The 22,604-nt window shown below is 31.0% G+C and overlaps 1 protein-coding gene across 1 annotated transcript in view; it reads right to left on the bottom strand.

Annotated features, from left to right (window-relative positions):
* Positions 1 to 22,604, bottom strand: part of LOC127283872 (uncharacterized) — a 45,412-nt gene that overhangs the window by 18,549 nt on the left and 4,259 nt on the right. The window contains exons 2-7 of the mRNA XM_051308984.1: positions 12,103 to 12,692; positions 11,575 to 11,889; positions 11,441 to 11,476; positions 7,351 to 7,855; positions 4,837 to 5,110; positions 4,566 to 4,745 (exon numbers count right to left, since the gene is read on the bottom strand). Coding sequence (XP_051164941.1) covers positions 4,566 to 4,745; positions 4,837 to 5,110; positions 7,351 to 7,855; positions 11,441 to 11,476; positions 11,575 to 11,889; positions 12,103 to 12,692 — 1,900 coding nt within the window. The remainder of the gene's footprint in view (positions 1 to 4,565; positions 4,746 to 4,836; positions 5,111 to 7,350; positions 7,856 to 11,440; positions 11,477 to 11,574; positions 11,890 to 12,102; positions 12,693 to 22,604) is intronic.

Genomic DNA, 22,604 nt, shown 5'->3' with positions numbered 1-22,604 from the left:
TAAGACACCTATGAATATTTTTCTTTAATTTTGTAGAATTTTTTAAGACGCATCTTTTGAGCCATTGGCGAACATTCTACTGATATTCTATCCAAAGTTAATGAATTTTTAAAAATTAAAGAAAATCGTTTTCTACCCATAACTTAAAAAAATGTATTGAGACCAATAGTTATTTATTTCTCGTTTTGTAGAGTTTTTCAAGACGCACCTTTTGGCCTATTAACGAATATCCTACTGTTATTTTATCCAGAGTTATTGACATTTTGAAATTGAAAATTTTTGAAAAACCTGCCTTTTTTGCCTTATTTATTAAAAAATATTTATGTATACAATCATTATGAACAACTTAGAGAATATTTAAAAGCATATCAATTGACCTATTATTGAACCTTTTATTGTGAAATATTATGAAGTTATTGATGTTAAAAATCTATCTCTGCAAATACCCAAAAATAAAATTTAACACCTTCTTAAAATTATAATCATACCAAATAAGTTACCATAAATTGATCACTAAAAGTCTCTATGGGAAAGCAAAGTGTTCATTTTATGAACACAAAAAGTTCAACTTGGCAGCGGTTTTTTCAATTTTTTTGATCGATTTGTAACTGTTTTCTGATGAGATATACCTTCTTTTGTTTTACACATCGAAAGTGTAGTCAATTCTGCTTTAACCCAGGCAGAAATCGACGACCGGTTTGGTACTGGGCCGGTGGCGAAGGCGGACTTGCCGGTACCGGCGGAAGTCCTGCATTCACACCGGCTCGTAGCCGGCCCAGTCAACAATGATAACTCGATTAATAACCGACCCAATCGCTTATTAGTTCCGGGCTGGTAGTAATAAACAACCGGTGTGGTACCGGGCCAGTTAAACAAAAAAAAATAAAAAGATTATAACACTTTTTTGCTGGCGTAATGCTGTCATGGTATCTGTTTATTACATTATGTACATATGTGTATTATTATTAATTTAATTAATTTAATCATTATTATTTCTTAATTAATATCAGTATATAGAATGCTGAAACAGAGTTATAATTAAAAACACCATAAACAATTAATTAAAATTTGAAAACACAAGGAATTGAACTCCGGACCCTGAGGCTGCAAAGTCGATGCCACAACCACTAACCTAAACCTGCTTGTGAAAAGTAACTGCAAAGTGAGCTTATCAACTATAACTGCGGGTAATTTCAAACTTTATTAAACGGAATACAAATAATTTTATATATACTTATATCATATACTTACGAATCATAAAAGAAAGTTTCTTACTTTTGTTTCAAGACGTATCAGACAAGTAATTTTCTTTCTTTCAAATAAATACTTTGGTGGTGTAAAAGCGGACACTGATGTCGGTACCGGGCTGACGCCAAGCCGGTACTAATGTTACTGCCGGCATAAATACGTTGGTGGTGTAAAAGCGGACTACAATGTCGGTACCGGGCCGGGGTCGGGCCGGTACTAATATTGCTGCCGGCAAAAATACTTAGAAGCTAAAACTGCAGACTCTGATGTCGGTACCGGGCCGACGTCGAGCCGGTACTAATGTTACTGCCGGCATAAATACGTTGGTGGTTTAAAAGCGGACTACAATATATATCCGACTTTACGACCGGACCGGTGACACACCGGTCGTAGACATCGGTAAACCTCCGACTTTTCTGCCTGGGAAATGACCCATAATTGGGTAGAATTCGTTAAAATTTGTCTAAGTTATAACACTTTTAATTTTATAGACACATTAAGTTTCATGTGTGATTTATAGTTTTTTCTAATTTTCATAAAATTTAGTAGATGTTTAGCGTAAATGCTTTGTACTCTTTAATTTTTAGTATACACTAACTAATTAAATTTTATGAAAATTAATAAAAAATATAAATCACGCATGAAACCTAATGTGACTATAAAATTAAAAGTCTGCTAACTTAGACAAATTTTAACGAATTCTAACTGATTAGGGGTCATTTGAAGCAGAATTGACTACACTTTCAATGTGTGAAAGGAAAGAAGCTATATCTCATCAGATAACAGTTACAAATTAATCAAAAAGTAGAAAAATCAATAAAAAATTGAAATTTTTGAAAGTATTTGGTCTTTACCGTGATCAATTAAGAAGATACAACAAAAATCCTTTATACAGTTGCAAAGATCTGTTTTTCAGCTTAATAGTTTTTTAAAAAATTTGAAATCGGGCAAAAAATAAGAAAGTTACAAGAATTTTTTCACAAAAAAATGGTATTTCGTCTCTATAATTAAATTTTGAGGGTGTATAAGCAATTAAATATACACCATTCTTTTCATTTTTTTATGCTCTACAAACTCTACTAGATCCGATAGGAAGTTTTTGAAGTCATATTTTTTTGTAACACAGTGTAATGGTCGTATTGCACATAATGTGGAACCAATATGACAGTTTTCAAGTGGTAAAAACATTGAACGATTATACCACGTTTTTTCTTTTTACCACGTTGTTTTATGGAAAAAACTGTTTTTGGTGATTTTCTTCTAACTTATCCATTTTGTTCAGAACGTGTTTATTTTGTAAATAACAGCATTTTATATAACATTTTTGGTTTTTCATAAGTGTCAGTGACTACTCTAGCAGGTAAACATTTGTTTAATTGTTTGTTGAATCATACTTTTTAGTGTCATTTCGCATGAGGGGGCAAAATGGGATATGGAATTTATTTTATCATACAATTAAAAACATATTATTGTAAGTACAAGAGTAAATTAGTTTTGAATAAATGTTTCATTTTTCTTGTAGAAGGGTAAAAATATTATAAAATAAAGACAAGTACAGAAAATTGGTCAGAAGAGAGCATGAAAAATGGGTTTCAACTTAGCAGCAAAAATATTTTCTGTCCCTCAAATCATTTTGGAAAAAAAGGTGAAGATGCAAAATTCACTTTTGAAGATTGCAAGCAATAATAAGTTGATTTTTTTGTAAACTCCAGCTTGCTTCTTAGGGTATCCCATTTTTGCCCCCAGGGAAGACAAAATGGAGATATGTGACTTTTTTTAAATTTTATGAATTTTATATAGAATTATGTAACAAATGTTCACATTAAGACTGTATAATTGAAGACTGGTTCTTAAAGATTATTATTCCAATAAATAATAAAATAGTGATATAATAATGTTAGTTTAATTAAACTTCAAACCTTAGCTATCCCATTTTGCTCCTACGTCCCCTAAGGGATTTTAATTGCTCAGTCCATTTAATGTTATCAGATTTTCATTAAGATTACCGTAAATGTGTAATTTTCACAGGAGCAACGCTGTACAAAAAGTTATAATTGATCAACATGTGAATTTTCAATGAATGTGTAATTGATTTAAATGTTTAAATTTATCGGCAGTATTGAAAATTCAACATTTTTATTTTAGTTTATTACACAAAATGTGTAAAAATTCCGCGACGACTTGAAACTTTCGACGCTTTCCAAAAGTTCTCGAATTTCATGGTAATGGTAATTTTACTCTCTTTCCCCTTCGACCTTCGTGAAAACAAGTGCTTTTTTTGAATTAAGTAACAAATATTGTTAACTTTATAATACATACAAAAAATGCCAGTGTAATTTTACTACGTCGGACGCAGTAAAAATACTGGCAACAAGTTGCAAATTTACAAACCGGAAAGTTAACAGACTATACATAACCTAAAAGTTGTTCTTTATATTTTGTAAATTTTTCACTTATTATACAAAAATTAATTGAAATTTAGTTGATTTTAAATCTAAAATATCTTTCTTTCAGTATATAAGTTTTACGCTAGATAAAAATGCGTTATTTCCTTACTTTTAGTTTCATAATATGTGCCGCACTTTATGTTCATGCGAAATGTTTTGAAAATTTTTTTTACACATTTCCAGTAAAATTTAATGCAATTATTAATTTTTATATATGTCAGTATAGCTTTATGTTGAAATTTCATATAAGACGAGAATTTTATAATCAGACAGCAAAAATTACACGTTGATCGATTGTAACTTTATTTACAGCGTGGGTCGTATGAGTTTTCAATAAGAATTTCTTACAGTGAACTCAGATCGGATTTTTTGCATATAATGAAATTATGCATATTCTACTGTGATTCACTAAGAAATTGTTATGGCCGTCATGGGTCACTTTACAGAATGTTGAAAGGTACACAGAATCGCAGAACTGTGGTGCTAGTAGCAGTGTCAAACTGTTTGCTGTCAGTTAGTCACCAGTCTAACCTGAAAGATATATTATAAATATTTCTAAATACGTTTATGAAAACGATATTTTTTTTATTCCAACTGTTTCAAATTTCTAACCATTTAAATATAAGAGAATTTAATATCAAAATAAAAAAGCAAATACCATGGAAATTCTTTTGAGCCAATTTCTTTTTAGAGAGGGGGGAAATTCCCCAAATCCTCTGATTTATCTAGAGAAGGGTTTTTGACCCCTTAATTATCCCATTGGTGTGTTTTTTTAATTACTTGTAATCGTATGTGTGCTTAAAATATGGGCCCTTTGGATACGTATCGTACTAAATCTAAGATCCAATTTAAAAATATTTTTAAACTTACCTATAATCTTGATCAGTACTTGACCACAAAGTGTTGTGGGAATGAGAAGTAGGCGAAGAATCATTGGTAGTACTTTGATTAGCTGGACTGCCAGTCAAACTGATAAGATTTCGATGATCTACATCTCCTTTTATAAGTCGATAAGGTAATTGTTTACCTAGCATTGGAAGAGGTATGACTCTTCACAAAAAATAATTCAATTTTAATAAATTTCACTGAGGAAGGAAATATTATTTTTATACAACTTAAAATTTGAAAATATTTTATTCACCTGTGATCAACGTCTCCGACACTACTGAGAAGAGGCTCTTGTGACTGAGGGTCATTATATTCAACAGGATCTCTAAATCCAGCTTTCTCATATATAGGCGGCGATTCTGGGGTTTCCATTAGAATATCATTATCTCTGACATTGCTCGTCCAAACATTATCAGCATGCATATTCCAGCCTCTATTATTAGTATCTCTCCAAACATTTTTCTCTTTTTCATCTTCCTCTTCTTCTCCTCCTCCATCTTGCCATGTAGGATTCATACTGTTTTTAGCTGTGAAACAGTGCATAAAAAATTTAATTATAAATAAAAATTAAATTTCACAAACGGACTTGTTGAAACATATTGGTACCAAAAACTGCAATGACTGTAACTTGTTAGTACCAAAAATTTTATAAGCTTTAATTTTTGTAAAGGTCTTTAACGGGTTAAAATGAAATGGAAGGGAGTAATTTAAGAAAACCAACCTTTTTAACATATTTCTCACCGTTTTTCAGGTTTTTTTAATGGGTTTAATTGTTGCAAAGAATTTAGCACATACGGATCTTTTATTTATGTTAATTTAAATGATTTAAACTTATAATAACCTTACTATTAATTATTTTCTAAAAAAATAGGTGTATTAATAGTTTCAAAATGTCGAAAAAATGAGTTTCTTTTAAAAAAAAAATTGCCTAAGAGATTTTTTTCTGTTTGGGTTCAAAATTATTAATAAACATCCTAAGAAGAAATCAGGAAAAAAAATTTATACGCAAGCTTGTGTTTGGGTTCAACTTCATTTACACCCACCGTCGGGTTCTCTATCAACCCAAAAATTTTAACTCAAAATCTTTATACATTTTAGATATAATTTGGTTTTTGCAAAATACATTTAGCATAGCAAGGGAATTAGGGACTCACGTGGTAGTTTCCCACATGGTCTTAAATAAAAATTCTATCCAATCAAAATTTAGTTAAATAGAAATTTTTCGATGAACCGACAGGTTTAATGTGGGGAATATTTATGAGCCCTTAATGTAACATTTTTAATATTTAAACTACACAATTTACGAACTACAAAGAGGTAGAATTGATTGTCTAACAGTTAGCTTGAATTGTGACAGTAATTAAACAAGTTTTCTTTTACAAGGGGCTTCCAAACGTGGTATTTTTAAAATTAATACTTGGGTAAAATTTTCTTGCAGACTTTTACTTTTCACAATATACTAGGTTATAAAGAATTGAATTTTTTGAATATTTAACACCATATGGAAAATTTCAAACACTTTTTGCTTGAAGACACTTGAGATGCGAATCGAACAACTTTGTCATAATTGTAGAGGCGCATGATTTTTCCCAAAAATTAAAAAGGTCGAAAATTTAATTGATCGAATTACATTAAGTCGATATTTTATTTGAACGAAATTCTAAATGATCGATATTTAAAATGGTCAACATTTTATTTGGTCGATATTTAAAGTGACCCATATTTTATATAGTCAAAATTTTATTTTATCGAAATTCTAAATGATAGACATTTATGAAGGTCGACATTTTATTCAGTCGATTTTTTAATCGGTCGAAATTCTAAATAACCGACATTTATGAAGGTCGACATTTTATTTAGTCGATATTTTATTTGATCGAAAATCTAAATGGTCGATATTTAAAGTGGTCGCCATTTTATTTAGATGATATTTTATTTGGTCGAAATTCTAAATGATCGACATTTAAAGTGTTCGAAATTTTATTAGTTAGATATTTTGTTTGGTAAATATTTTAAATGAACGACATTTAAAGTGGTCGATATTTTATTTGTTCGATATTCTAAATGATAGAAATTTAGAAGCATCGAATTTTATATGCATCGAAATTTAATTTGGTCGATATTTTAAAAGCTCGACACTTTTTAGCTACACGAGTTTTCTTTCTATGTAGTTTGTCGGTTAAGTACATTGAAATTTTGCGGGAAATTCGAAATTATTGATGTAAATAATAATAACAACATAGAGAGGAAACTCATATAGCTAAAAAAAATGTCGAGCTTTTAAAATATCGACCAAATTAAATTTCGTCGGGTATAAAATTCGATGCTTCTAAATTTCTATCATTTAGAATATCGAACAAATAAAATATCGACCACTTTAAATGTCGTTCATTTAAAATATTTACCAAACAAAATATCTAACTAATAAAATTTCGACCACTTTAAATATCGATCATTTAGAATTTCGATCAAATAAAATGTCGACTTTCATAACTGTCGTTCTTTTAGAATTTCGACCAAATAAAATATCTACTTAAAGTAATTCGATCAATTAAAATTTCGAACTTTTTAATTTTTGGGAAAAATCATGCGCCTCGAATTATAGATGGGTCATGAACTACATTTCAGCGAAGTATTATTCTTTTTAAAAGCACCACGTCTGGGAGTCTTCTTGTTGGTAGGCAGATAAAAAAATAATTGTGAATGCGAACAAATGGGGTGAAATTATTCTAAAGCAATGATATATCATATTCAACATCCAACATACCTTTTTCGTCCCAATTAGCCGGTTCTTTTGAAATTTCATTAGTAGAAGTCCACGTTGGGAACTTGGAAGGCAATTTATTGTAACAATTTTCATCATCAAGAAAAATTGGTGGTGGTAATGGTGGTGGGGGTAGCGGATTTGCTGAATTGACGTTGCCATCAAATGTTAAAATATTATTCTGGCTATTTTGACTCGAATAAGGTGAAGATGTATGAGACTCTCCACTTAAAGGTCTCATCGCTAATGGTGTGCTATGAAGTATATGGTGATTGGAGAGGTTGTTTGTTAACCTTTTATTTATCGGTGTTCCAGGAATGTGGCTAATATTGTAATCTCCATGCAACATATCCCCTTGACTTGAATCCAAAGCATCACCTAAACCAGGTATGTCACCAGCATCCATTGGTCCTTCAGATGATGGAAGAACTGTTTTCAAGAAACTAGATATACTGAAATCTTCATTCTTTTCCCGCGCAGAAGAATTAATTACTTCAATTTGATTAGTCTGCAGATAAAAAATAAATAAGATTATAATTACGGTCATCATTACTATAATTATGATAAGAAGTGACAACTCGCAACCCTACTGAAAATCCCCACATAGGCTCCTATATAGGAAGCCATATGGTTTCCTATACAAAATCGTATACGTAATTGGAACAGGAATTTGAATAGGAAATTAAGTAGGAATTATCATATGAATGCACATTATATCTGAATATCATGCGCAGTAGTTTTCTTCAACTTTTTCGGCTGCGCAATACATTTTTTTCATCCCTGTAGTCTATCAGGAACCTCTACTATTGAAAGATATATATCTTAGACTTGAAAAAAAAAATTCATATTATAGGAATTGAAATAGAAATGTACATTCCTGTGTGGATGTGGATTCATATGATAATTCCGACTTAATTTCCTATTCAAATTCCTGTTCCAATTACGTATACGATTTTGTATAGGAAACCATACGGCTTCCTATATAGGGACCCATGTGGTTTCCCATATGGGTGCCTATATGGGAATTTTCAGTGGAGAATGGTCTTACAAGGATCAGTTAACTCAGAATTCTCAAAACTCTGAATATAAATTTTTGAAATAAAAAATGGATTTTCTTCTAGAAAATCCTGATATTGTTAAAAGAAAATTAATTATTTAATATCTCCAACATAAGTAAAGAATTCATATTTATTACTGTTAAATTTATAAACAAAATTTTCCTTTCTCTAAGTTATTTAATTTATTTTTGCCTATATTTAAATGGCTTTTAAAACTTGTAATGTATTCTAAAAATTGTATGAAAATTATAACCTCCAATCATTGAATTTAATCGTCTAGATAAATTATCATAATAAGGAATAAAAAAAGTATTTTCATCTTGAAATTTATTTAATTTATTAGCTCATTACTTTCACTTCTTATATTTTTTGTTTAATGTATCTTTAATCATAACACATAAAATAAGGAATTTTAATTGTTCTATCTATTAAATTTTTATAATCACAATTTTTTCTTCAAAAATAATCTCAAAATAAGTTATTAAAAAATCTGAATAAGTTAGTTTCCTATTGGGATTTGACATTCGTAGACGTTCCACCTGGTGTTGAAAAATGTAACTACACGGAAAGAAATGCTATCAAAATTTCAGCCATAAACTTATGGTTGAGATTTCTGGTTGAATTCGTTATACAGTCTGTCAAATTGGCAGGTAAGTTAGGTTATATTAGCCATGTGAAGTCTGATTCAGACATCTTGCTCTTTGGAAGTACTATTCGTTTGGTTGGATTACCCAAACTGTATAGCAGTAACAGTGCCATGTTAATTCAGTTATACGATATGACAGAAACAGCAAGAATTATGGCAGTAATTACGAAAAATTTCTTTCAGTGTAGTTTTGGATAACTGCACGGAGAAAAATAGACATGTTACGAGAGTTAATACGTACGAACTCATGTGAGTTCTTTGTACGAAAGATCTTATGATCTTAAGGGTAGGTCCTAGTAAAGCAGCACCATCTATATCGAAATTAAAATTTCGTAAAATTCGCCACAGTATTTACTTGAAAACAAGACAATAACATGCTATTTTGTGATTGGTGAATCTCAGCTGGTGTATTTTTTAGTATTTATTAATTCTCCAAATGAAAATTGCATTCTTTTTTGTTATTTCCGAGGAAATATTTAAAAAGTTTTCGTAAAAAAATATGTTCATATTTAATTTATCGTCATTAATTTTTTTTCATTATTTTAACTAAAAAAAGTTTTAGCTGGTGTATTTCTTGACAATAATCAATTAAACTAAAGGAAAAAGCATTTTATTGTCTTGTTTTCAGGTAAATGCTGTGGATAATTTAATGAAATTTTTGTTTCGATATAGATGGTGCTACTTTACTGGGACTTACCCTTAAGATGGTTAAAAGTAGATATTATCCGGTACCATCAAAGATGTTACAAAAAATATGGTTATGTTACCTACTACAATCAAGATGTTACTCCGTACAATCTGGATTGTAACTGATAGAATCTAAATAGCTGTCGGTATATGTAAGATCAAATACCTGATACTATCTAGATAGTACCCCGTACCATCTATTTCTCTCCATGTGTTTGTACCCTTAAAATACGTCCATTCATACATTTTTATAAATTTATTACATGAAATATAAAAAAAATATGCAACCCATTCATTGCACACGCACTGCAGCACCTGCATTTGAGAAAGTAATGTATGCAATAATAAGATTTTTTTTTCGCCATTGACATAAAAAAGTGTCTTTTTTGTGCAGAAAACTGCCATATAAAGTCTTTTTTAGGCAGTAAACTGCCCTATAAAGTCTTTTTTAGGCAGTTGTTAATTTTTGCATAATTTTTATTTTGCTTTTATTTTATATACTATTTCATATATATATATATATATATATATATATATATATATATATATATATATATAATATATTTATAATATATAATACATAATATATAGTATATATATATATATATATATATATATATATATATATCTTCCTATATTACAAAAAGATATCGCCGCCGCCGCCTCCGCCGCCGCTGTTTCAAGAATTCTTGACCTAGGAGGGGGAAGTCCCCCCTCCTAAATTTCGAGGTTATGTTCGTTTCAAGGCTCTGAATTTAGCCGCAAGTCCGCCTCCCTCCTCTCATTTCCCCTTCTCCGTCAAAAATGACCTAAATTTTGAGGTTATGTTCGTTTCAAGACTCTGAATATAGCCGCAAGTCCCCTCCCCCGCCAGAAATGACCTAATTTTGAGGTTATGTTCGTTTCAAGGCTCTGAATATAGCCGCAAGTCCCCCTCCCTCCTCTCATTTCACCTCCTCCATAAAAAATGACCTAAATTTTGAGGTTATGTTCGTTTCAAGGGTCTGAATATAGCCGCAAGTCCTTCCCCCTTCCCTCATCTCTCTCTGTATTTCCCGCCAAAAATAGGGGGGTTGGCGCGCGAAGCGCGCAGGGGGGCGTAGCCCCTCTAGTATATATATATATTTCTTTAAAATTGTTTCTTTTTTTCATAACAATGGCGAAAAAAATAGCGTATCTGGCTCGCACGTAGTAATTTTTAGGTTCGGATGATTTCAATACTCGCTGTCTGTGCGACTTCGGTTCGACTTGGCTCGCTTTCGGCTCGTCTTCGTCTCACCTACGTCGCACTAACGACAGCTCGTACTGAAAATTACATCCTCACCTAAAAAGTACTACTTTACGTGCTTGCCACATAATATACTATTAATATTTTTATGCATATTTGCAAACAGGAATGTAAACAGTAACTTTGTATTAAAAAAGTTCACTTATACATTTTTTAAATTAACCAATGTTTCACATTTCTATACTGTATTCCATGTAAATTCACTAAAAATGTTATCCAAATTACGCCATATTGCTTTAGGCCAAGCCCCCATGTCAAATCCCAATATCAGTTAGTAATTATTTAATCTGTTTTTATTAATAAAACTTTCAAGAGATAAAACTTCATTTGAAAAGTGAATTTATGATATTGTATAAATAAATCAAATTAAAATAATCTCTTCGCCATCATGGAATCTTTGCACTGTTCACTTACGTTAGATGTCATCGAACTCTCGCTGAATACATTTCGCTGAAAAAATTAATTATAATTTATTTTTTAATTCTTTAATTTATGATTTAAATGTTCTGTTAGAAAAAGATTATTAATTGTAAGTTAAAGAAACATACCATATCAAAGTCCATGTTTCCGTCCATAAAAGATGAGAAGTTGGGAGTAAAATCTCCAGATTGATTCAAGAGGCCAGCGGAGGAAGGTTCGTAATCCGGATTATAAGACCCATACATACTGGGCGGTGCGATTTCAATAATCGTTGATTTTTGACTTGATAATTGTAGTTCCTCTCCAGGAAGTTCAATATCACTATCTGGACTTGGACTCGGTGCGTTTATATCCGGTGATGGTATTGGAGAAGTTAACATTGGTAGAAGTTCGTCTAACTTCTTTTTTAAATGCTTCACCCTACTTCCAAAGTTTCTGTAGGCCTGTAGAAAATTATGATTAAAATTAAAACTGTCTTGATAAATAGATAAATAAAATTAGGATGAAATGGAGCATATTTGCACTTCTAATTCTTTTTTGGATTTTTAAAAGGCAAAAATGATTAACCCGTAACTAGCTCCAATCATGAAAAATTGAAAAGTACAAATACGCAATACAATCCCCTAAATTTTCCATGATATTGTATATAAACGTACATTAGTAACAATCTTAACTTCTCCTCGTTGAGTTTCATAAAATTGATCAGCTTGCTCAAGCAATTCCAGAACCTGTGTTCTTTCCCTGATTTCAGCTTCAAGAGCACGTACATAATTTTCAACATTTCTTACAGCAATTTCAACCTCTTTTTCAGCATCTTCGACGTGTCTTCGATCTTTTAAAGAAGCACAAAGTTCTTCTGCGTTGTCAATATCTACATTACTTTCTCTTAAATCACGAAGTCTAGCGTCAGTTGCTTGTTCTAAAGTAGAACAAGAACGCATTGTTGAAATAAGCAGAGCAGCTTGAAATTCTTCAGGTACTACTGGCTGAGGTTCTGGTTTCTTTTTTGGTGCAGCTTGAATTAATCCAGATAAATCAGTGAGAAATTCTTCATCGTAGACTTGACGCTGGTCCCAAATTTTGAAAATTCGTAAAATGCGATGCTTTACTTTTTCATCACGAACCATTGTTGTAGCTCGCTGCAATGTTGTGCCCCAAGATTCAACAAACTCAAAGTTTTTTCGTTTCGAATACTGAATAACATCGTTGGCCAAGTAGAAAAGTGTCAATCGATGTTCCACTTTCACTGTAATTTCAAAATAGAAATTTAATTACAATTGTCTTCATAAATAAAAGAGCACTGTAAAATATTTTACATTTAATAATAAAGTAAGACTGGTATAAATATATCACTCCGAGAGTCAAGGAAACAAAAAGAAAGGGAAAAGTTCTTAACATTTTGGACCGCGATATTTTACGGATATGGCCGAAAGGTAATAAAAGGAAAACAATAAAATTATGTTCTTTTAAATTTTAAGTTTGTAATAGTATAGTAATATTGTACTTATAGTCTGTCACAGAACTGACAGACGGACTAAAAAACATTGTTAAAAGCAGGGATGTGCCCGGAAACAGAAATTCGGTTCCGTTCCGTGCTGTCGGCATGGAATGAAAGTCGATAGGACTTTCGTTCCGTTTCAAGACTCGAAACGAAAGTACACTGAGAGACCTTTTGCACCGTAACATACTTTCGACAGACGGCTGCGGAGCATTCTAGCGGTCAGCTATGAAACTACGTTTTTGGTCTCAACCATATTATATTGAAAAATACGTCCCAACCATACCTCCGGTTGCTCCAGCCATATTAAATAGCTAGCTTTAAATTGTTAGCACAACTAGAATATATGGCTGTGGGAACCATATATTTGGAAAACATACAAATGCTAATATGGATGTGACAACCATTTTTAATTGATGCTTCGACCATTATTTAGTGTACCATATTAATATTGTTGAAGCAACCATTTTATATGGTTACAATTTATGTTTATTTTATTTGTTTAATATTATCAAGAAGGTTATTTTTGATTAATTTAAAACATTGAGTCCCATAAAAACATATTTATTTTTTTGAAATAATCGCCAAATACAAATTCGTTAACAAAATAAACAATCGTATAGCACCTTTTATTATAATATTATAATTATAGTACGTGCCTAAGTGTCGCAAACATTGAAGAATTTTCCCATTTACAAATTATGACAGGGAAATGTGAATGTAAATTGTTTAAAAGGACGCAGTCAACTTCGAAGCCTATTTTTTTTAAGGAAATCAATGTACTCAGCTTCCATTTTTTAACTTAAAAAACACATTAACCGGGATCAATATAATTCTTAAATGATTATAGAAAATGTTCATAGGTATAAATATTATATGGTTGCCACAACCATTCTTTTTTGTCAATGTATCCATACTGAAAGCTGCTTCAGCTATATGTATGGATGCCTCAACAATATTATGACCAACAATATTTTTATGGTTGGGACAACGATACCTTTTCTTTCCGTGGATAAGACACTCATAGATGAGTGGCGCCACTTTAGTTCAAGTCCTAAATGTCCGCCAATCTTGGGTGACTCGTTCACCCAACTGACAACTTTTGGCAAAAACTCACATCAAGCAAAGTCGATTCGTTCGCTCAGAAAGGCGAAAGATTCACCCAAAAGTGAAAGTGTTTTTTCACGCGACGTGCAATGTAACTCAGCCAATTTTTAACCGATTTTAATCAAACTTACCACAAATCTTCTTAACTTACTGGCTATTGCATGACGAGCTCCTTTTTTTTAAAAAAAATTTAAAAATTGTTTTTGAACATTGTTTATAAGAAAAAAAGTGATTTTTTTCAAAATAGTCCCAAATTTTCAAAAAAAATTTTTTTTAATTTTCTCTTCGTCATGCAAAGCGTATTTGCGTATTTTAACGGTAAAAATTTTGATTTTTAACTTTAGTTGAAATTTGTTACCTGTAGGCTGTACGGCGCAAAATTAAAGATGCAACTTCAAACATCTGTAAAGCCGCCATTTTGTAATATTTTTTAAAAAAAATTTTTTATAAAGCTTATACTGTGTACTTTAAGGTATGATTTACTTTAATTCAATAAACTTAACCAGTTTTAAAAAAAAAATTCCTAAAAAAACGTGCATTTACACGAGTTTTCTCCCTTAAATCCACTTATTCCCTTTCATACAATGACAGTGCCTGTGGACTCAACATGTCTATCTCTGTCTGTCTGAGCGCGTTTGCTTACTCTTAGGACGGAAGTACTTTCGTTTTGGAATGTTCCGTTAATGATGCTTGATACAGAACAATCTATTTATATCTTATCGTTCTGGTCTTGGAACGGAACGAAAGTACCATGGACTTTCGTTTCTGGTCTTGAAACGAAACGAAAGTCCCTCTGTACTTTTGTTTCTGCTTTCAGGCACGGAACGGAACAGAAGTGATTTTTCCTTTTTGTTCCGTTTCCGGACACATCCCTGGTTAAAAGTCTACTTTAATACCAGGAAGTTTTCACAGTAAACTTAATCAAAGAAAAAGCGGAAGAATATCAGATGTATATGGAGATGGAGACCCTTTTTCATCCTGCTTTCAAAACTGTGAGGCTGAATGTGATGTTTGCAATACTGTGGATAAGATAAAATTTGCTTGGTGCACAAGTAATAGAAATATATACCTTCATCTGTTATTTGATGATGACAAAGATTATATGTTAGATAATACAGTGAAACCCTCTTAGCGGACACCTCTTAATAGCGGACACTTCCTTTAACGGACGAAATTTGAAAGTCCCGGCAAAATTAAATTGTTTTATATGAGATAAAAACCTCTCAATAGCGGACCCTCCCAAAAGAGGACGCCTCTCTTAACGGACACTTAAATTTGCAAAAGAACGGACACTTGACCGGTTATTGATGTTTTCAATTCTAAAGTCCTTTCGGACCATCTTCTAATTCTTATCTTCATATCGATAGCATACTAACTACAGAAATTTCATCATTAGAAGAAAAGGTCCAACAGGCGTTGGCAAAAGTGCTCCAGAAACCAGGAAGCTAGAAAATAACGGTCCTAGGACCCAACCGACGGGGAATGAAGTTTTAGTGACCAACCCAGAGAAGGCGGAAGGACTGGAAAAAGAGGGGTACATAAGGATTGGCTTTATGTGTTTCCCAATAAAAGAAGGGTGATGGCCGTTCGGTGCCTGGCATAGGAAGTATTTGTAAGGCAGCGGACAGATCGATTGCGTGCTTCAAGTGCAGTGAATAAACAAATGATTAATTGTTATTAATCATCAGCTATTTGATCGACCTTTTTATGAAATAAAAGGTTTTTTACAAAAAGTAAGCAACCTATATTTTTTTAATTCTTTGTATCTTGTTCCTTGATGTATAATCTTTGTCATCATCAAATTACAGACGAGGGCACATATTTCTATCACGGATCTTAGACTATTTGTGCTTTACACATTGGTATGCAAAGTATCATTACTGCAAACAGTATATCGAGTAATTTTTATTTTTTGACTTAAAAGTTTTGAAGTCTTCTTATTTATAGTTAGTTTTTTAAGGAAAAATTTATTTAAAATATTTTATGCATTAATTTATTTATTTTCTAATAATTTAAAAAAAAATCTCAAAAACATAAAAAAGTGCCTAATCATACCGTAAACCAATACGTGATCCACTTCGGGGTCGTAAAGTATATATAAAATCTTTGTTCACCAGCTAAATATCTTTAATTCAGTTCTCTATATGGGATATGACACTTTTATTTATTTAAACATAAGTTAAAAAAGTGGTGTTCGTAAATCTGACCTCAGATTCGACATCAGCCACCCCAAAAATCCCTAGATAGCAAGTTTCATAAATATTTATCAATTTTTTTGAAAATTTGTTCCAACATTTTAAATTTTAGAAATATGACCTCATATTCGTAATCAGCGACCTCAAAAACCCCTAGATACCACGATTCATGTTCCATGGGAATTAATTATATTTTTTATGAGCTTAGATATTATGTACTAAGCTAGCTCGGAACAATGCTTTTCGTACAGTCTTTGATATCGATACGAGGGCGATTCTTTATTAATTAAAGATAACTCTTCTATTATAAGTAATAAAAAAGATTACAACAAATTATAAATAATACTGAAAGTGAGAGTATAAAATATTTTAAGCATAATAATGAAATGTTTGACTTATTGAAAGTGGTACGTACAATTACTGGACATGGTGAATTGAAAAAAATGTATAATTCTTTTGAGAGACAAATACGCCAATATAAGGCGTCAAGTAATTTTATTTTTTTAAGTGTTTGTGCAACATGTGTTAAAAAAAGAGCACATCCAAGCAAAGGAGTTGTGGTGAACCCAATTTTAACGAAAGAGACTTATACACGGGGGCAAGTCTATTTAATTGACAGGCAGTCTAGCAAAGACGGTGATTTTAAATTCATCTGCAACTATCAAGATCATTTAACAAAAACAATGTTATGACCACTGAAAAAAAGCAGTTGAAGTGTGTTACAATTTAATTCACATCTTATGAATCTTCAGTGCTCCATCAATCCTTCAATCGGACAATGGGCGAGACTTCGTCAATTTTGTTATTAATGAGTTAAGTTAAACGTAATGTGGCCTGACTTGAGAATTGTACATGGTGAGCCTCGCTATTCTCAAAGCCAGGAAAGTGTAGAAAGGTGCAAAAGAGATGACGAAGAAATTATATGACCGCGGATGTTAGATAATAATACAATTAATTGGAGTGAAGGTCTACGTTTCTATTTGTTCCAAAAAAAGAACGGGTTACACTCTGGAATTCGACAATCACTATTTAAAGCAATTTTTGACAGAAAGGACACACTAGGATTGTCAAGTAGAAATTTTCCAAATACAGTAATTGAAACATTGAAATCTAAAGAGGATTTGGAAAATGTAATAAATAATATTGTTTAAGATGGAGACAATATTGAAAAAGAACCTTCAGAGTATACATCAAAAACTATTATAAATAAATTTCATGACATTTTAACAAAAATAAGCGGTTAGCTACTAACAGACTAGAGCAGCATTTATAAAAAAACTAGTAAGTTTTTGATACATTCATATATGGAACTTATAGCAAAAAATGTTTATTTTGAGAGACATTAATTATTCTGGAAATCGATTACGAAAGGTCTCACAAAAATATTAGTAGTGATCGTTAGACTCTCGTGAAGGGAAGTAGTATACCCCCACTACAGTGTGACCAGGCCGCAGATAGACTTGACCCCACCATGTTTCCATCCGCACACTAACACATGCACATACATTTCCTGTATAAGAGTCTCTTTTTCGTTTTCCTCTATTCGCTAGATACTATGCATGCATTTACCGGCGGTCGATTGCTTTTTGGCGCGGGAAAATTAAAATGTAGAAATATTCTTTAGTAATTTACAATAAATATATTAAGTAAAAAATTAATTATTTATTCAAAAATGTTTTTATTATTAATTTTCAAATGTAATAAACAATAATTCCTGTATGATTATAATACTTTATCGAAATTTTTACTTTATTTTGTAAAATATACTTAAAGAGAAATAATAAAATTTAAAATTAATGCTTTCAATTAAAGGAATATATGTATAATAACTATTTAATTTTATTTTATCTCTTTAATTATAATAAAAAAATATAATTTTAATATTTCATGATGTTTTTTTAAATAAAATTTTAAATAAAATTAAATAGTTATTATACATATATTCCTTTAATTGAAAGCATTAATTTTAAATTTTATTTTATTTGAACTTCAAACTCGTTTTTCTCTAAATTAGGTTTTTGGCACTTCTAACTTTGAATTTCTATAACTTCGCGAATTTTACACTTAGAGGGACTTAAGAGTAGACCCTATTAAAGGGGAGTTACACCTTTGACTCGAAAAAAAATTGATTTTTTTTTTGCTTAAACGATACTTTATAATGTGTAGAATAGAAATTATACCATGCGAAGTGATTTTGAAGTTATTTTATGTGAAAAAAATCGAAAACCGCAGAAGGTGTCCAAGAGCGCTTAGAGTGCTTTTTAGCGCTATCGACTATTTTCTCTTTTATCGTGGTTTCAATTGCGTTCTTTTAAGTTTTAATGTTTATTTTTATTATTGGCAATGTGTAAAACAAAATTAATGTATTAATGTATTAATGTAGAAGGCCAATTATATGGTGCAGGCATCGCAGATTAACGGTTAGTTCATTTTTTTATAAGTTTTCATATGTCAAAACTTTAAACGCGTTTTTCTCGAAATGACATTTTTCAAAACGGTGGGCAGTCTAGTTCGAACAGTTTTGATCGAATTGACTTCGGCCAAAGTTTTTTTTGTTCGTCATTTACTAATGCTTTAGAGTACGTAGCGGATTTTTTTTTTTTTTTTGCAATAGATTTTTTGAGAAAATTTAGCCCTAAAAACCGACTTTTTCCTTCAAACAGCTGCCAAATTCACAAAAAATAATATTTTTAAAATATCCTACGTACTCTAAAGCTAAATCTATCACAGATTCAGAAAAACTTTGAATTTTTGTTTTAGATTAAACGGTCTAACCGGAATATTGTCCACCGATTTGCTCTGCAGAGAAACAGGACCAACTTTGGCGCCCTCTATAGGCTACAAATTTAAACTTTTTGAAGTGTAAATATATTTTTGTAAACTTCAAATCATAACAAATAAAGTCCCTGAAACCAAATTTTGTTTACTTTATTCCTGTGTCTTAAAAAAAATTCTTGAAAAACAGGTTCAAAAGAGACCTCAAAGGTGTAACTCCCCCTTAAGACAGTACGATCTATATTGAAACTAAAATTTCGTAAAATTTTCCAAAGTATTTACTTTAAAACAAGACAATAAAATGCTTTTTCCTTTAGAACAATTGATTATTGTCAAGAAATACATCAGTTAAAACGTTTTTTTAGTTAAAATAATAAAAAAAAATTAATGATGATGAGCATATTTTTGACGAAAGCTGTAAAATATTTTTTCGGAAATAACAAATAAGAAATGAAATTTTCATTTGGAGCATTAATAAACACTAAAAAATACACCAGCTAAGATTAACTAATTACGAAAATAACAAAAACTTTTTTTAAAAATAACATATCGACACTATTTTACTGATTTTGACAGTCATTTGGCAAGTGATAGATTTTTTTGTTAGCAAAAGCGCCAATCTCCTCCTGTTGGTTTTGCACAATATACATGTACGCCTTGCATGACGAAGTGAAAATAAAAAATTATTTTTTTGTCCTACCTGCACGGAAAGTATGTCATTTCGGGCACTTAGTGCGGGCGCAAAATACTTTTTATCCCTCAGGCACAAACTTGGCGCTTTTAGACACACTGACGTCCGGGTGTAAAGCCAATCATTTATTCTCCCGTCTGAAAATGGCGTCCATATTTGCCCTAGGGTAAAAATGAACAGCTGTCCCATGTGATACTTTTGCCCTAGGGTAAAAAAGGACATTTTCAAACGGTAAAACAAATGAATGGCTTTTTCACCCGGCCGTCAGATAACCTTAAATCGCTACGTTAGTGCCTTTGGAATAAAAAATATCGTAAGTAACATGGGTCCAATGGCTGCCTTTGGACGCTTGTTGCTTCGGCTCGTGCGCTCGCTACGCCTCGAACTACACACTTCACACTCGTGGAAATCAATTATTTTCCTCCCTAGATAGACAATATACTATTTTCTAACACACACACCAAAAGTACACCATTTCTTACCTGTAAAGGGGGAGAAAAGTATGTCTTTCCCGGCGAGCGGGAGGGAATGTAACTTTCCCTCCCTGTAACGTCAATTTTTATTTCTGTTGTTTATAGAACATTAAAAAGAACAAGAACAGTATATTATTGAATTTACTGTCAAACTATCGATTCGAAATATCGAGTTTAAGTTTAATGTTGATATTTCGATATATCGAATCAAATTTAAAATCGATAATCACGTAAACAATAGTGTACACTTTCTCCGCTTGGCGTCTCTGTACGTTTGTTGTCATTCTGTCAATTCTGTTGATCAGTAATATTTTTATCGGATTTTTCGTGTGCGTGTTCATTGTTTAATTCCTTAATTTAAAATTGGACAACAGCGATTTAGAGTTTTCTGGAACACCACCAGACATTACTGATGCGGCGTCAAGTGTTGTGACAAATTTATTGCCAACAAAATCAAAACAAAAGTATGAAGCTACGTATACAAAATTTAATGAGTGGAAAGCAACGAAGAAAATTTCATCATCATCGGAAAATGTGTTACTAGTTTATTTTGATGAAATGGCAAAATCGAAAAAACCAACGACTCTATGGTCACAATAATCAATGCTAGAAAGCACATTAAATGCGAAAGAAAATCTAAACCTTTGCTTCTTACCAAAAATTGATTGCGTTTTTAAAACGCCAATCTACCGGCTTTAAGAGTAAAAAGTCAAATATTCAGAATTAATAATAATTATTATTATTTGTTAATTTTATTAATTAAATTTTGTAGGTAACTTTAATCTTTGGCATAGCTGGTGCTTGTCGTACTGATGAATTAGTAAACATAAAAATAGATGATATTGAAACTCATGACGAGATTTATCTTATTAAATTGCCAAACACCAAAACAAATGTAACTCGGTCATTCACAATTGTTGGAGAATTTCGTAACATTGTTCAGAAATATATGAACTTGCGCAGTCAAGATGCTCCTTCGACGAGATTCTTCCATAATTTCAAAAATGGAAAATGCCTAGTACAAGTGATAGGAAAGAATAAGTTTGGTAAGTATAAAAAATATTAAAGTAATATATAATTAAAAAAAAGATATGATAAAAAATATATTTAAAATTATTTAACTTCACAGCAATGATGCCATGTCAGATAGCAGAATATTTAAATCTTCCCGATCCCAAAAGTTACACTGGGCACATGTTTCGCCGTACGTCCGTCACCTTGTTGGCTGATTCAGGAGGTGATATAATTGCGCTAAAGAGACATGGTGGGTGGAAATCCACTGCTGTGGCGGAAGGGTACATCAATGACTCCTTAAATTACAAAAGAAGCATTGGGAATAAAATAACAGAAAAAATACGCCTGGATTCATCGTCGTCATCGCGAATATGTGAAAATGAAGGAAATATCAAGGAACTACAAAAAAATATAGAACTGAATGTTTCCAACACAAATGATACGAAAACTAATGCAGAAAGCAAATTGACAATTAATATTACTAATAGCTCAAATTTTTCATTAAATATTAATAAGTAAATTAAACAAAAGTATTGATCAGATTTTAATTAATTCAATGTAATTATTTAAATTAGTTATAATTTAAATCAAAAACATAATTTAATCTCAATGTAGTCGACTTACTATAAAAGTTATATTTTTCGCTAAAATTTAATAATAAAATACCGTTTTTAGAAAAATTAACATTCTTTACTTTTAATCTATGTACTTTCGGTAAGTGTGTTAGAAAAAATAGTATGTGCAACTTGGGAGGAAAATGATTTTTCTTTAATCGTAATAATCACTTTTTTAAATCATTATTAATTTTATTAAAATTTTGAAAATAATTGAGTTTTACAAAGAGTCACAATTGAAGTTATTTACAAATAAACAAATATTACATTTTTTCTGTGTTACCTTCTTAATTTTAGCTTGAATCAAAATATTAAATGTTTTAAAAGTTTATTTAAAACCTTAAAACGGTTCGAAAGGCCATACATTTTTTTAAAGCAGCTGAATACACTAAACATTTTAATTTGACTTTTTACATAAAAAATATTCCTTTTTTAACACCCCTTTGAGATCAGAGAAAAAGCCAAAATTCTGTTTGGAAATCAGGGAAAAGTCAGCGAAAAATAAAATATTGTGTCAGCCCTGATTAAATTATATTAAGATTTAATAGGATTTTATTTTATTTTATTGAAATAAATTGAATGAACAAGTATGTAATTAATTAATTAATTTAATTAATTTAATTAAAAATATATAATTGTTGAAATTTAAAATAATCTAATAAACAAAATTATTTTTAAATCACTTAAATTAAGGAACAATGAAAATCTAAAAAATTCTTATTCTTAAATATTTTTAATTGTTATATAACAAAAGTAGTAATAATGATAAATTACCTTCATTTAATTTTTTA

This window comes from Leptopilina boulardi, unplaced genomic scaffold, assembly GCF_019393585.1.
Source record: "Leptopilina boulardi isolate dan_hultmark-lab unplaced genomic scaffold, ZJU_Lbou_2.1 LbouV2_314, whole genome shotgun sequence".
Lineage (NCBI taxonomy): Eukaryota > Metazoa > Arthropoda > Insecta > Hymenoptera > Figitidae > Leptopilina > Leptopilina boulardi.
Note: the sequence above shows the minus strand (reverse complement) of the source record. Positions and strands in the feature narration are given on the sequence as shown.